General features: G+C 44.9%; 7 protein-coding genes across 7 annotated transcripts; 4 read left to right on the top strand and 3 right to left on the bottom strand.

Moving 5' to 3' along the window:
* Positions 1-2,415: 2,415 nt before the first annotated feature.
* Positions 2,416-3,258, bottom strand: GLAREA_13103 (uncharacterized protein; the record flags this gene model as incomplete). Its single annotated transcript, XM_008084760.1, has 4 exons — positions 2,416-2,669; positions 2,759-2,956; positions 3,118-3,149; positions 3,209-3,258. 4 exons carry the CDS (start codon positions 3,256-3,258, stop codon positions 2,416-2,418), a joined length of 534 nt encoding a protein of 177 aa, XP_008082951.1.
* Positions 3,259-3,649: 391 nt separating this feature from the next.
* On the bottom strand, positions 3,650-3,862 carry GLAREA_13102 (uncharacterized protein; the record flags this gene model as incomplete). Its single annotated transcript, XM_008084759.1, has 1 exon — positions 3,650-3,862. One exon carries the CDS (start codon positions 3,860-3,862, stop codon positions 3,650-3,652), a length of 213 nt encoding a protein of 70 aa, XP_008082950.1.
* A 1,790-nt stretch (positions 3,863-5,652) lies between these two features.
* On the bottom strand, positions 5,653-6,033 carry GLAREA_13101 (uncharacterized protein; the record flags this gene model as incomplete). Its single annotated transcript, XM_008084758.1, has 2 exons — positions 5,653-5,726; positions 5,772-6,033. 2 exons carry the CDS (start codon positions 6,031-6,033, stop codon positions 5,653-5,655), a joined length of 336 nt encoding a protein of 111 aa, XP_008082949.1.
* Positions 6,034-6,342: 309 nt separating this feature from the next.
* Positions 6,343-7,328, top strand: GLAREA_13100 (BAR/IMD; the record flags this gene model as incomplete). Its single annotated transcript, XM_008084757.1, has 5 exons — positions 6,343-6,355; positions 6,406-6,456; positions 6,509-6,776; positions 6,831-6,889; positions 6,934-7,328. 5 exons carry the CDS (start codon positions 6,343-6,345, stop codon positions 7,326-7,328), a joined length of 786 nt encoding a protein of 261 aa, XP_008082948.1.
* A 454-nt stretch (positions 7,329-7,782) lies between these two features.
* On the top strand, positions 7,783-8,526 carry GLAREA_13099 (Peptidyl-tRNA hydrolase-like protein; the record flags this gene model as incomplete). The annotated part of the gene is made up of 1 exon (XM_008084756.1): positions 7,783-8,526. One exon carries the CDS (start codon positions 7,783-7,785, stop codon positions 8,524-8,526), a length of 744 nt encoding a protein of 247 aa, XP_008082947.1.
* Positions 8,527-9,437: 911 nt separating this feature from the next.
* Positions 9,438-10,852, top strand: GLAREA_13098 (Phosphoglycerate mutase-like protein; the record flags this gene model as incomplete). Its single annotated transcript, XM_008084755.1, has 2 exons — positions 9,438-10,058; positions 10,109-10,852. The coding sequence occupies 2 exons, from the start codon at positions 9,438-9,440 to the stop codon at positions 10,850-10,852; spliced, it is 1,365 nt and encodes a 454-aa protein (XP_008082946.1).
* Positions 10,853-11,547: 695 nt separating this feature from the next.
* Positions 11,548-12,963, top strand: GLAREA_13097 (uncharacterized protein; the record flags this gene model as incomplete). The annotated part of the gene is made up of 1 exon (XM_008084754.1): positions 11,548-12,963. The coding sequence occupies one exon, from the start codon at positions 11,548-11,550 to the stop codon at positions 12,961-12,963; it is 1,416 nt and encodes a 471-aa protein (XP_008082945.1).
* Positions 12,964-13,230: the final 267 nt, after the last annotated feature.

Genomic DNA, 13,230 nt, shown 5'->3' with positions numbered 1-13,230 from the left:
CCCTAACCCTAACCCTAACCCTAATTAAATCTTTATATTTTAGAAATATTTAGAGTATATAGTTTATAGAAATCGAATTTAACCTTTAGTAAAAGTAAAAGAAGTAGAATACTAATAACTTTATATCTATAAGTTCGATTAAGCTATAACTTTAAATATCTCTTATTTATATAGTATATAGTATATTAAACTCTAAAAACCTACATAGAAAGTAGTTAATTAAAAAGTTATTATTAATCTTAGAAGAATCTTAGTAATAACCTTTACGATAATATAATAGTAATATTTAACCTTTTTTAATAAAAACCTTAAAGTCCTAGCTTTTAGCTATCTAACGAGCTATAAATTATCTTTATAGCTTAGTTATTAGCTTAGTTATTAAGAGTTCTTTTTTCTACTTCTCTAGTTTACTCGAGTATACCTTAGGCTCGGTACCTACTAAGTATTTTTATAGGTTATATATTAAAATAAGTATTTTTCTACTACGTATAGAGGGAAAACTATATTGCCTCGGCTATATAGCTTTTCTACTATACGTTCTTTCTTTTTTTTAATATTTTTAAAGCTTAAGTAGATTAAGAATAAGAATAAGAATATATTAGTTATCTACCGGTACTATTAATACTATAATAGCTTAGTAGTAATAGTTAATTTTTTTCTTTTTTTCTTTTTTTCTTCTTATAATTCTTCTATTACTCTTATAGTCTTTAATAAAATACTATTATAATACTTTTTACTTCTTTATATAGCTCTATACTAGCTCTATATTAGTATTATAAAACAATAACTATAATTATATATAAGACTAGTGTAATATAGCTAGAAGAGTTATAAAGTAAGCTTAGACCTTACTTAAAAAGTAAGGGTAGAAATACGAAAACCCTCGACTTATTACTCTTTACTAGAAATATATATAACTTTATAAGGTTAAGACTTTTCTAGAATCTTATTTTTTCCTAGGTTAGCTTAGTTAAATCTCTACGTTTAATATATATTAAGTATATCGTTTAAGAATAACCCTACCTCTTTTCGACCTACTACAAAAACAGGTCTCTAAAACCCACTTTTTTCTTACAGTAGCTAGGATTAAATTCTTGTAGTAGCTAGGATTAAATTTTTGTAGTAGCCCTACTGCAAGGCAAAACGATGTCTGGAATTATAGGTAGGGCTGTTATTTCGGCCATGTAGGTAGTAGTACTCGCTATACCCATAAGTTTACACAACGCTACGGAACGTGCCGCGATAGGCTCAGTCAGACTCACACCATGATTCGAGCAAGTAAACACATCACGATCGGCAGAAACAAGATCTCTAGCGTCGATCAGACATATGAGCATGGCGAACGAGAGCTGAAAAGTTGAGTTCGCGGTTCTTTGTTTTGGCTGTATTTATACACCTTCTTGTTTCCGACCTAGCTAGATCTTTAGACACTACGAACCAGGAATACAAAACGTATTACTTGGTCTTGTGTCTCCCCTTACGATCGATCGTGACCTAATTCTGATAACTGAGAGTTACCAACAATATCATCTCCAAAACCCGAATAAAAATCCCAACAAGAAAAGGATGGTTACCACAATTGACGGCCGGCGTGCAGTACAGTACTGTACTGCACAGATGGTGGCAGCGGAGAAGATTAGATAATTGCCCATCCCCATTCGATCGACGGCCTGCGGTGCATACTTCTATTACTGAAACCAACACATGAAACTTGGCACAATCCTATCGACAACCATCCGACTCTCTACACAGTTGAGCTGAATTAGAGCGTGATCAAAGTAAGTTGCAAGGTGATTAAGGAGCTACTGACGTGTGATTAAGAGCCCACTAACGACCCACTGGACAGACAGCCAATATCGTGTCTGATCTGCTACGGCACAAGCACCTCCTCCAAAACGAAAGCTATCATCCTGTAGTAACAATATCATAACCCGCCTTATTCCCCCGCAGCGTGCTCTCAATTCTTTCCTCCAGTCGTGGGTATGTATTTGAATATTGGTCGGCTGGTGAGAGGAGGTCGAAAGTAGAGGATATATTCGTAGAAGGTATAGGTATAGATAGGTGTTTGTAGCTTGTGCTCTAGAGGCATTCGTTACCCAATCTTGGCTCTAGAAAACTCTGCAAAAGTAAAAAAAACCAGGCTCGTAGGATGCACCACGTACAGGTGTTGAGCGTCGCATCCCGCAATTCGCCTTATGTTAGCCCACCTTCAAAGTTCATAAGTTATGAGGCTAATATACTTCACTGCATTGGCTGCACCTGTTGAACTCACTGTAGCGTTGTCTATTAGGGAATTTAGATTTAGAGATCAATCTTTCGATATCTTTGTTCTTTCTGACAACAATCTCTTTATTCAACAATGTCTCTAAAGCAACGTAGACATGTCAATGCGTAGTGCGAAACTCGCACTGTACCTCAGTCCCGCGTTGATGGTTCAAACATCCTCAACCGATCTTGCTCAGAAAGTCCAAATGAAGACCAGATAGCTGTCTTCTCTTCCTCAGTCACATCAGGCCCGCTATCCATCTTCTCGGACAAGGTTTTCGTCGCTAGCATCATCCGCTCGTTATATTTAAATCCAAACATCTCCCAAATCTCTATCTTGTCTTCCTCAGTCACATCAGGCCCGCTACACATCTGCTGCACCATTTTGACCTTTTTCATACGGTCTATAGTACATACGAATTAGTAAGGGGTACTATTATAACTGACGGATAGAAATCATCCCAAGGAGGGAAAAACACAAAACGCTACTTACGCTCCTTCAGTTCCTCGTCAGTGACAATATGCACACTCCGAAGCTCTTCTGATCTCTTATCAAATTCCTCTTGGCTAAGGCCCCCTGGGCCCCGAAGTGCACGGCGCAAAGCTGTATCTGCGTCGGCGCGCTTCCAGGCAGCATCTAGCGTCTCACTATCTCGGCCTATAATGACAAAATGGTAGAGGTAAAGGTTGGCTGTCTTAGATGTTAAAATCGATTATAATGTGGGATCTGGCGTTTATTTTTAACTTTTGTGGCGTTAGAATCATCTCAAAGGCGATCCGGTGACCGGCACAAGGTCTAGAATTTTAACTTTGTTAAGACATCCCGCCTTGTTAGGGGAACGAATTTCTGACAGAAAGAGGTATGATCGGCACGTTGTGGCTTGCTGAACCACAGTAACAAGTCCTATATTGCTAGTGAGTGAGATGTCTGCCATCGACTTACATGCCCGCGTCTTGTGAGCCAAATTTGCTATTGGCCCTTATCACCAACATCTGGCTTGGACGTGATCTGCAACTATTCGCATCAAGAGTACTTCGTACAGGTTCCTTCTCAAGATCTTAGTGCTGCATGAGCTGAAGTGGGCGGATGCAAGGTCGAGTTTAGCTTGGACGTGATCTGCATCTATTCGCATCTAGAGTACATGTAACTTCTCAGGATGCTGATGCTATTGCCACAACACTCTGGTCATAATGACAGCACTGAGATTCAAGAGGATGTCTGACCGTGAATTATATCCATTAGCGAAGCTCTGTAGTTAATTATCGTAAATTTAACAATCAGGATCTTATAGCCAATTTTGCTATTATAGATTGTTGAAAGGAGACAGTTGGACTACTTCGTGTACATTAATGTCTTACCTATTCGGTTCGACGTCTCACCACCTTAATCGGTAGTGCCAGGAGCAGGCGTCGAAACATCATCTCTGAAGAATACCGTCCCGACTACTTCCGCCGTCGTCCGACCGAAGACATCGAGAGGCAGAACAACGGACATCAGGAGGAAGAGTATATCGAGCCCGTAGTTGAGCATCAAATCTCTCAAAGAAAGCTGCTGGCTGACCTTCTCTGTACCCGCGTTACGAATATTATCGCGCATGACGCTGTCAATCGGCGGATACAGGCTGCTGAACTCATGCACCTAGGGGCCAGGATAGAGTGTCATCATCCTACCTGTAAATCTTAGGGACTCGTTCTCGAAGACGTCCAGGGTTTCAAAAATCATGTAGAGCTCTTCCTTATTAATTCGATCCTATATCAATGCAGCTAGGCGAGTAAGATCGAAAATAATCTGCTTGACTGGCACCTGGGGCGAAAATGAAACCACCAAAGTAGACTTGTCCACTTTGAGAAACCCACATGGGTCATCTACGACTGTGAAGCCGTTCTCCTTTAAGATGCGCAGATTAATTTCGCTATAGTTGGGATCTTGCGTATAACACGCGATGCTATGCATGTTTCCGCTCTTTGCGCTGAGAATCTTACGAATGCTCATAACCAATGCATGTTGATATGAAGACCGCGGCGTATGGTTTAAGTCATGTCTCATTGAACCGAAAGCAAGAGCGACGATCTGTTGGACATCGACCGGACGGGCTGAGTGACTGTAAAACCGATACTATTTGCTTGCATTTCTCGCTCTCCTCCCACTTTCGCAGGTTTGTTTCGAAGATTGCTTTGGTGACCTCAAGCGATTCGATAGGTATAATTTTCCCCTCTAGATCTCTAGTTTCCTTCGTGGTTTTGTCGCGGTGGTTTATGTAATGATGAATCCGAATGCTACTGTATGCAATACGGGAAATAGTGTCTTCATAAATTGACGTGAGTTCTTGGATAGAACAGTAATATATGAAGGGATTTCCACTAAGCCGCTGTTAGGCAAATGTAAGGAGGGACCTAATAAAGCAGGAACATGACATACATTACAGCCTCGATGACTGGCCCAGAGTACAGAATTTGGCCTGTTTTGATGGCAAATTCTACCATGTCTCCATTAATGCCACTTACGAATACTTTGCCAGGACCCCTTTGGAGCCTTTGAAGCTGCTCAGCGACATCTAAAACGAGTTTTCTAGTAAAGAGGGACGTCCCAGCCAGATATAAAGAGCGAATCTCGGCATGAGCTTTAGTCAACACCTGTATGTCTTGCGGGTCGCGTTTATTAACATCACACCAGCCATCATAAGCTTCCCTATGATAAATAGATCCTCCGATCGTCATAACGGGTTATTACTATCAGTACAAAAAGGCAACCCAGCGAGGAATCTTTTTTATTGACATTGCGAAGTGTAGACGAAAACCTGGAAAATCGAAGATACGGGTTTGGATCACGTGAAGTGTTATGCTTCAAGATTCTACAAATGTGAATGTTGAAGGCACATCCAATATCAGTCAGGTTGAACTGCCAGGACTTTACAAAAAATGGAACCACAGATGTGAAACACAGGAGTGCGGTGCGGATGGCTTTCGGCTCCAAAGTTGTCTCGTTATACATTTCCTTGAACGCGGTTTCATTTCAAATTCATCGCAGAGGACAGAGTTCAGCAGCATCGTGATTGCGATTTGGTAAGTGTAGCAGAGCTAGACAACATCTTCGAGGTAGTGGAGCAGGAACGAGTTCGTCCACTTCCCATCCCCCCTTCTACGTTTGCGGGACAAACTCTACTAAGAGTGAGGCCTTGATCAGAGTCTTGACGAACAAGACCGTTGGGATAACTGTGCTCTATTCCAAATTTCTAAGCTGAATATGCATGCGAGAAAAGAGCGTGTGGTCAAACCGTCGTCATAATGCGTTTGGTATCTTGGGTATCAGGTAAAATAACCACACGCAATCCACATTTTCCTTCCCAAACGCCCGCGAAAGCAATGCACCTAGTCCCAAAGACTAATTTATGAGACCTCGTCGACATCCATCTTCTCCCCGTCTGGCTTTACTTTCTTCGATGTCGTAGTTTTTGGCGCATCTAAGCCGGTCAGAAAAGACGACAACATTTGAGTAGACCGCTTACCAGTCATCTCGACTTCACCCTCCTGCTCCATTGCCCGTTCAATTGCCCTTCTTCTCGCATTGTTCTGTGCTTTTTCTAACTTTCTTGCCTTCTTTCCTGATACTGGAGCTAGCGGGCCACTGGTTGGGTGTAAAACGGTGCTTCTTGCGGTTCCTCGCGGATTCTTGGTGATTTTGCTGCTGGCATTTTTGGATTGGGTCTTGGATCTGCTTGCGATGCGCCGCTGTTTGTTGGGCACGTTTGGGTTTCCTCTGGATGGCATTTTGGGCGGTCGAAAGTCGTAGGCTGATGTGGAGGGCAGTGACTCAATTCTGGTTGTGATGTAGAATGTTTGATGTCGCTCCTCTGCTTGCACATAAATTCTTTGCGATGGCGGGGAAGTACCGTTTTTCCGACCCCCGCTTTGGGCTGAGCCACATCCAGACTACGTAGCTCTGCCAGGTCGACATTCGACATCAATAACTTCATTCTGGCAACATACGCCGCCATACACGTCCACTCGTTACTCTACCTTCACACGTCAACTCACTAAATCTATCACTACCAGAGCTTACGGATCCGCATATCAATCATGTCGTGGCAGGGTAGGTCATTCCGACAAGAAGCTCGATCAACTAGCTAATACCCCCTCCAGGGTTCAAAAAGAATGTCAGTCGGGCAACGACCCAGGTCATGATGAAAACAGGTACAGGCTTCCTCGATATTGCTGTCACTCTCAGGATCTGACTCTTCCGCAGGTCATGTCGAGAAAACGAACGATAGGGATTACGAGGTTGAAGAAAGACGTTACCGAACAATGGAAGCCGCATCGACAAGATTACAAAAGGAAGCAAAGGGATACTTGGATTCTCTCAGAGCAATGACGGCGTCTCAAATGCGAATCGCAGAAACAATTGATGCGTTTTATGGGGATGCCGGCGCAAAGGATGGTGTTAGCAGGAGTTACAAACAAGCCGTGGAGGACCTTGACGCCGAAACGATTAAAGCGCTGGATGGGCCATATCGGTATGCGACATTATACGTTCCATGATGTCTTTCTGGGGCATGCTGACGAGATAGAACGACCGTATTGGAGCCTATATCGCGATTTTGCGCATACTTCCCGGACATCAACGAGTGTAGGAATCCTGCGCTCTTTGCAGATTGTCGCTGACTTCCATAGGCATCAAGAAACGAAACCACAAACTCCTCGATTACGATGCGATGCGCGCGAAAGTCAAGAAACTTGTCGAGAAGCCAGATAAAGATGTCACAAAGCTCCCACGAGCGGAGAAGGAAACCGAGATGGCAAAGGCAGCATATGAGCAACTCAACGAGCAACTCTTCACCGAACTTCCACAACTGATCGATCTTCGCGTACCGTATCTGGACCCCAGTTTCGAAGCGCTTGTCAAAATCCAACTTCGGTTCTGTGCGGAAGCATATTCACGAATGGCGCAGGTACAGCAATATCTAGACGCAGATACCAGAGACCAATATGCGCAAGGACATCTTGATAGCAGGGTGGAAGAAGTGTTACAGGAAATTCGGGATTTGAGTATCAGCGGAACAGTATAGCGGTCTCTGTCATTCTGTTTTGTCCTTTATGGGAAGGAATGGGGAGTCACGGCGTCTCTACTAAAAGAGGGGAGTAGATTAATTGTTATTAGATTTTTGCGAGTTTTCACACCCGTTCTGTGCCTACCTTTTCTCTTTCAAACAGTCACCACGGAAGACTAATGTGACTGGCGATTGAGGATTCGAGATTCGCAGATATTTGGCTTGACCGCACGCTGATAACTAATGCTTCGCCACAGTTCGCCGATGACTCTTCCATGACGCTTGAAAGGCCTTTCAAGGTCAGCACAAGGTCTTTGTTTGGAAGACAACTGAACTTGAATGAATCATTGCTTATAAATGGCTCGTTATAACTTGTGCCTACTTGTAACATAATTACGTTTGAAAACCAAAATCGAATTTGTTGTCCTTACATACAAAAAGTTGTCGATTGCCAGCGTGGCCTGCACGGATGATGTCTAGGCCCGACGAGATAATTTTGGAGGCAGAGGTCAAACCTCTTGGCCAAACAACACCACGAAAATCGAAGAAAGCGAAAAAGCAACGCCGCCAATTGCAAGTAACAGAACCCATACACACTCACGAGGAATTAAATACAGATCAACCAGTCATTCTTCCCCTCCAATTATTGGAAGAGCAGCTGCTGATGACATCCCCAATTCGGATCCTCGTCTGCTCAATTGGCAATCCAGCTCCATACACGAACACCCTCCATTCTGCAGGCCATACCGTCCTGTCCGTTCTAGCGACCTCACTTGCCTACCCCTCCTTCCAACGGGACCGATCATATGGAAATGGCGTAGTCGCACAAGGTTCCGACCTTACATTATGGCAGTCCAAATCTCTCATGAACGTCTCTGGCGCAGGAGTATCAGCAGCATGGCGACAATTCCAGAGAGAATCGCGAGGGGAGGCCACGAAGTTGGTGGTCGTACACGATGAACTGGAATTACCGGTTGGCGAAGTGAAAGTCCGTGATGGAGGCGCCAGTGCAAAGGGGCATAATGGTCTGAAGGACATTGCGAAGTGCTTACCGGGTCAGAAATACAAGAGAATTGGGGTTGGAATTGGGAGACCGGAGAGCAGAGAACCAAGTGTTGTCGCGGGATATGTGCTACGGAGAATGAGCCCTGCGGAAAGAGCAAAGATTGAAGGAGCTTGGTCGAAGGTTGAGGCAGAGTTAAGGAAAATGCAGTGATCATAAGATGTGGCATCAACCGCAGCTGTCATGATTCGAAACTCATCACACCGGGCGCGTGGAATCTCATGGATTGATGGCGAGCGGTTCTTATGGAACGATGGAAACCACCAAGAGCAACTCTGCGCGGTTGTCCAATGCGATACACGATTGATCAGAGACGAACCAAGTGCTGGCTAGTCTTAGACGGTCATATCCTCGGTGCAGCCATACGGAATTTAACAGAGTCTGAAATGGCCACGCCATGAAAAGGAGGAAAGCATACGAGTTAGTTACCAAACTTGGCAGAGGAAGAGGGTAGGAGAAGGGTTAGCCAAATGGGCCCCTTTATTCGAGGAGTTGTGAACAAGATCAGCTGTATGGCAGCAGATTCCTGACACGGTTCGAATGATCTATCTCATGCGTCGCATTGCCTGGACTCATTTACTCGATTAGAACTTTTCATTAGCCCTCGAACGGGGTTCATCATTATATACTGTCCAGGTCAGCAGTTTGGTCTTTCCGTCAATCTCTGTTGTGCAAAACTTTTCTTTCCTCTCCTCAATCCACCGCGTCGTTTTTCTCTCTCTCTGTGTCTCAATTCTTTATGCACCAAATATCAGATCAGGAAGTCAAGTCAAGCTTTCTGGTTCGAATGTGCCGGCGACGGTACCTGACCGGACAATTGTGCTCAAAGCGTAGATCGGTCTTGGCGCACGTCAAACCTCCTCGCCTCGCCTTTTATTTTGGTCCATCTCATCTCTCTGCCTTGGTCAGATTCCCTACCAACACGGTAGTGACGATGACAGGGTGATATTGGTGCCATTAATTGTGGGTTGAGAAATAATCTAAATAAACAAAGAACTGCCATCCAAAATATATTTTGCTTTTCCTTCTAACCTCAAACAATTCTCCGTCTTCCTCCCTGCAAGATGTTCTCCTCGCCTCTCCTCCTCACCACAGCCCTCTGCGCAACAGGGGTCTTGTCACATTCACCGAACTCTTACCACTTCGATCCATTGAGGCATCTCGCAGGTGTTGCACCACCTTTCGACCCAATTGACCCTCCTCTTGATCCTGCTCCACCACAAGGTTGCAATGTCACGAGAGCCGCGTACCTTGTTCGCCATGCTGCCATCTTTGCAAACGACTTTGACTATGAGACTTATATCGAGCCGTTCACAGACAAACTAAAAAATACCACGGTTGACTGGACGAAAGTCCCAGTATTGTCATTTCTTGCTACATGGCAAGATCCAATTACAGATGCGGAGCAGGAAATGTTGACCAGGTCCGGAAAGTTGCAAGCCACGAAACTCGGGGTAGATATTGCGCAAAGATACCAATCATTGAGGACTCCCAAGAAAATCTGGACATCGACGGCTGAAAGGACAGTCAAATCGGCAAAGTCGTTGACTCATGGACTGGCCGACGACGAGAGCGATATCTCTGTTGTTCAAATTCAAGAGGGCGAGGAGGATGGTGCAAATTCTCTGACACCATATAAGAGTTGTCCAGCATACAGTTCCAGTGCTGGAAGCGACCAGTCAAGTGTAAGTTCTCAGCGATGTCGTTAACTTTCTGGACGCTAACATTTTCGCAGGAATTTCTGGAGGTCTACACCAAGCCAGCTCTTGGTCGTTTCAATGCCGCCGCTCCTGCATTCAACTTCACGGCTACAGACATTTACGGAATGTCACTTATCTGTGGTTATGAAACTGTCATTCGTGGCTCTTCTCCTTTCTGCAACCTCGAGCTCCTCACTCCGAATGAGTGGCTGGGGTTTGAGTATGCCAACGACATTCAATACCATTATAACACCGGGTATGGCAATCCTGTGTCGGGCGCAATCGGCTTTCCATGGGTCAATGCGACTTTCAACACTTTGATGGCAACACAGAACAACATGTCAAATGCAACCACAGACCAAGACTTATACATCTCGTTCACACACCGAGAACTTCCGCCAACCGTTCTCGTCGCACTCGGACTGTTTAACAACTCCGCATTCTCTGGAGCCAATAACATCAACGGTACAATGCCATTGACGACGATCAACCACAATCGAGCGTGGAAGTCGAGCAACATCCTCCAATTTTTGACAAACGTTGCCTTCGAAAAGATGGAATGTGATAGTTTTGGCTTCGATCGTGGTACCTTCTATCGAGTTCTTGTCAACGATAGCCCACAGAGCTTGTATGGGTGTTCGGATGGTCCTGGGGAAAGCTGTAAGCAGGAGGATATGATGCCTTGGCTTGCCGAGAGAGCCAGTGTAGTTGGTGAATACGGAGAGCTGTGCGAGGTTGATTACAGCAATAGCACTAATACGCTTGGGATATATAATTAATAATGTTTAGTATAAGAATTGAAAAGTTAAATGAGTAAAAATATTCAATTCGTTTTTCAAACCATTAATGACAGGAAGCTAGTCCCGGATGCTTACGGTATATACTTTCAATTATTTAGTTTAATGAGCAATACAGTCACAAATATAATTGCAAACAGTTTACTCCCAATTGCGAGTAACCACGTCCTACTACCTTTTCACAAGCTACCTAGGGTCTAGAATCTTCGCCTCCACAATACTTCTCCTCCTTGGTCAACATATTAAGCGAATGCGGGAAAGGGGAGAATGCGGAACGAATATCGCGGCCGAGATCTCGCCGCAAGGCTTCGGGTGGCAACCGTTTTATGCCTAAATTCGCGATGTGCGAAGTCTGGGAGAGCGGCTTAGCAGTTTCTCCTTTCCAGGGGGACTTGATTGGCTTGGTCACCTGGTGCTGCGGCACAGGCGCCGCAGCGGCTGAGACACGCCTTTTAGATGAAGTAAATCGCTCCAGCCCGTTCCTTTCTCCATCATTCTCATCGGTCGATACAATGTCGTATCTGACAATCGAAATCTAACAGCAAGTCATTTATTTACTTTCGTACTACAGCTTCGGATGTAGAATTTCTCGACTGGTTCCATCCGTACATACCACCGGCCAGTATTGCCATCAGGCTTGACCTGAACTTCCGACTCATAGAAACCAAAAGGTCGCCATGGGGCTACAGAATTTTCGTGCGATTAAACAAGAGCCACGCTATGAGGCCGCCGAAGCAGCCGAAATGCATGAACTTCAGAACATCGCCTCGGACGTTTCAATACGCCAAACGAAGAGCAAGAGGCAGAAGAAATGGCGAGTCTGGCATGCCGCTGCATGGCTTGTGTTGCTATGCGTCGGGGGACCTGTTCTCTTGAAAAGTCTATCAACAAAATATCTATTGGGAATTCGGACGTATAGCGGGACTGGGGTACAAAGCTCTTCACTGCCCTGCGACGTGCACCAACCTTGGACATCGTGGTCGACATTGTTTGAAATCAATATCAGGACAGGACCTTTATCTTTCACCTCTGCCAAGGTTATTGATATTGCTTTCGACGTGCTTGTAGGACGTGCAGGGCAGGCATGTCTGGCTTGGATAGCATACAGAGTGTACACTGATACCCTGATGCGTATTGCTGAGAGTGAGCAGGTACGCTTGGATCTATTTGCCGCAATCTCACTCTCCCCCAATAGTTTTGCAACTATTGGCATTACTGCTAGATCTGTTGCCTCGGCCAAAAAGCTGTGGACTAAATTTACACTGATCTGGGCAGTGCTGGCCATGTTGTACGTCTTGATATTCCCGACTTTGGTTTCCGCAGCCACCTCGCTCGTTGGTGCAACTGTCAGATCAGTACAGCTCGCCAACCAAGGTACCGCACCAATTGCCGATTACCTCGCAAGTGCCGCGTATTCCTTCGCCGACACCGGTTTAGACAAGCCAAACCCCTGGAGTGTGCCTGTCGGTAACACCAGCGCCTTGGGCGAATTTGGAAACCCGTTTTGCCAGAACTTTTTTCTTTTTAGCCCACACTCCTACGGTGGGATGTCAGGAAGGGCTGTTAACATAAACAACAAAGCCTACACCTTTAACGAAACCACCAAGCTGGCATGCGGATTCTCCTACGGAGGAGAGTTCAACATAGCCAAGGGAGATAATATTGGGCGCACCAACAAACTTGAGGAACTCACTTCACGTCCGATAGTCTGTTTGCCGAACGGGAATAAATACCAATGGGGCGCTTCCTGGGAGCTCTTGATCGTGATCATTGTCCTCCAGATTGTTTGGTCCGCTAGCTTGCTTTTGATATGGGCAGAGGTAGCAACACACAGTCCGCTCGTGAAACAAGGCAGGAAGATGGGCTTATGGAGGGCGGTACTTGATTTGGCTAGGCCATTACAGGGCCGTTTGGGTTCCAATGATGGCGTCTACGACCAGAAACAGCTGAGAAAGATGGTCGAAAATATGCCACCCGTACGTTATGAGGTGAAGGGTGACGGACTCGAAGATGAAGGGAGTCGCAAGGACGTGCATCTGGTCTCTTATCTTGATGATAGTTCTAGGTTACCTTTTACGCAGCAGTCCTCTTAAATTTAAAGGAAACTTTTTGAATCCACGCAAAGGAATTACTAGCTGCAAATAAAATCATCACATTTTTCGGCTCATACAAAGGTTAACTCGAGGATTACCAAGTCACTACTGAAGGGTTGTTGATTAATATCGGCCGGGTGGTGACCACAATTCTCGCCCTTTTGCGCAAGCGGATATCAACGCCAAGCATGGAATCATTTTGCTTTAATACTTGGAAAATCTCTTTATTGTCTTTCTTACTTAATTCGTAGGTAAGCCATTTAAACC

This window comes from Glarea lozoyensis, assembly GCF_000409485.1.
Source record: "Glarea lozoyensis ATCC 20868 chromosome Unknown GLAREA22, whole genome shotgun sequence".
NCBI classification, from domain to species: domain Eukaryota; kingdom Fungi; phylum Ascomycota; class Leotiomycetes; order Helotiales; family Helotiaceae; genus Glarea; species Glarea lozoyensis.
The sequence above is the reverse complement of the archived record's forward strand: the minus strand, read 5'-3'. Positions and strand labels throughout refer to the sequence as shown.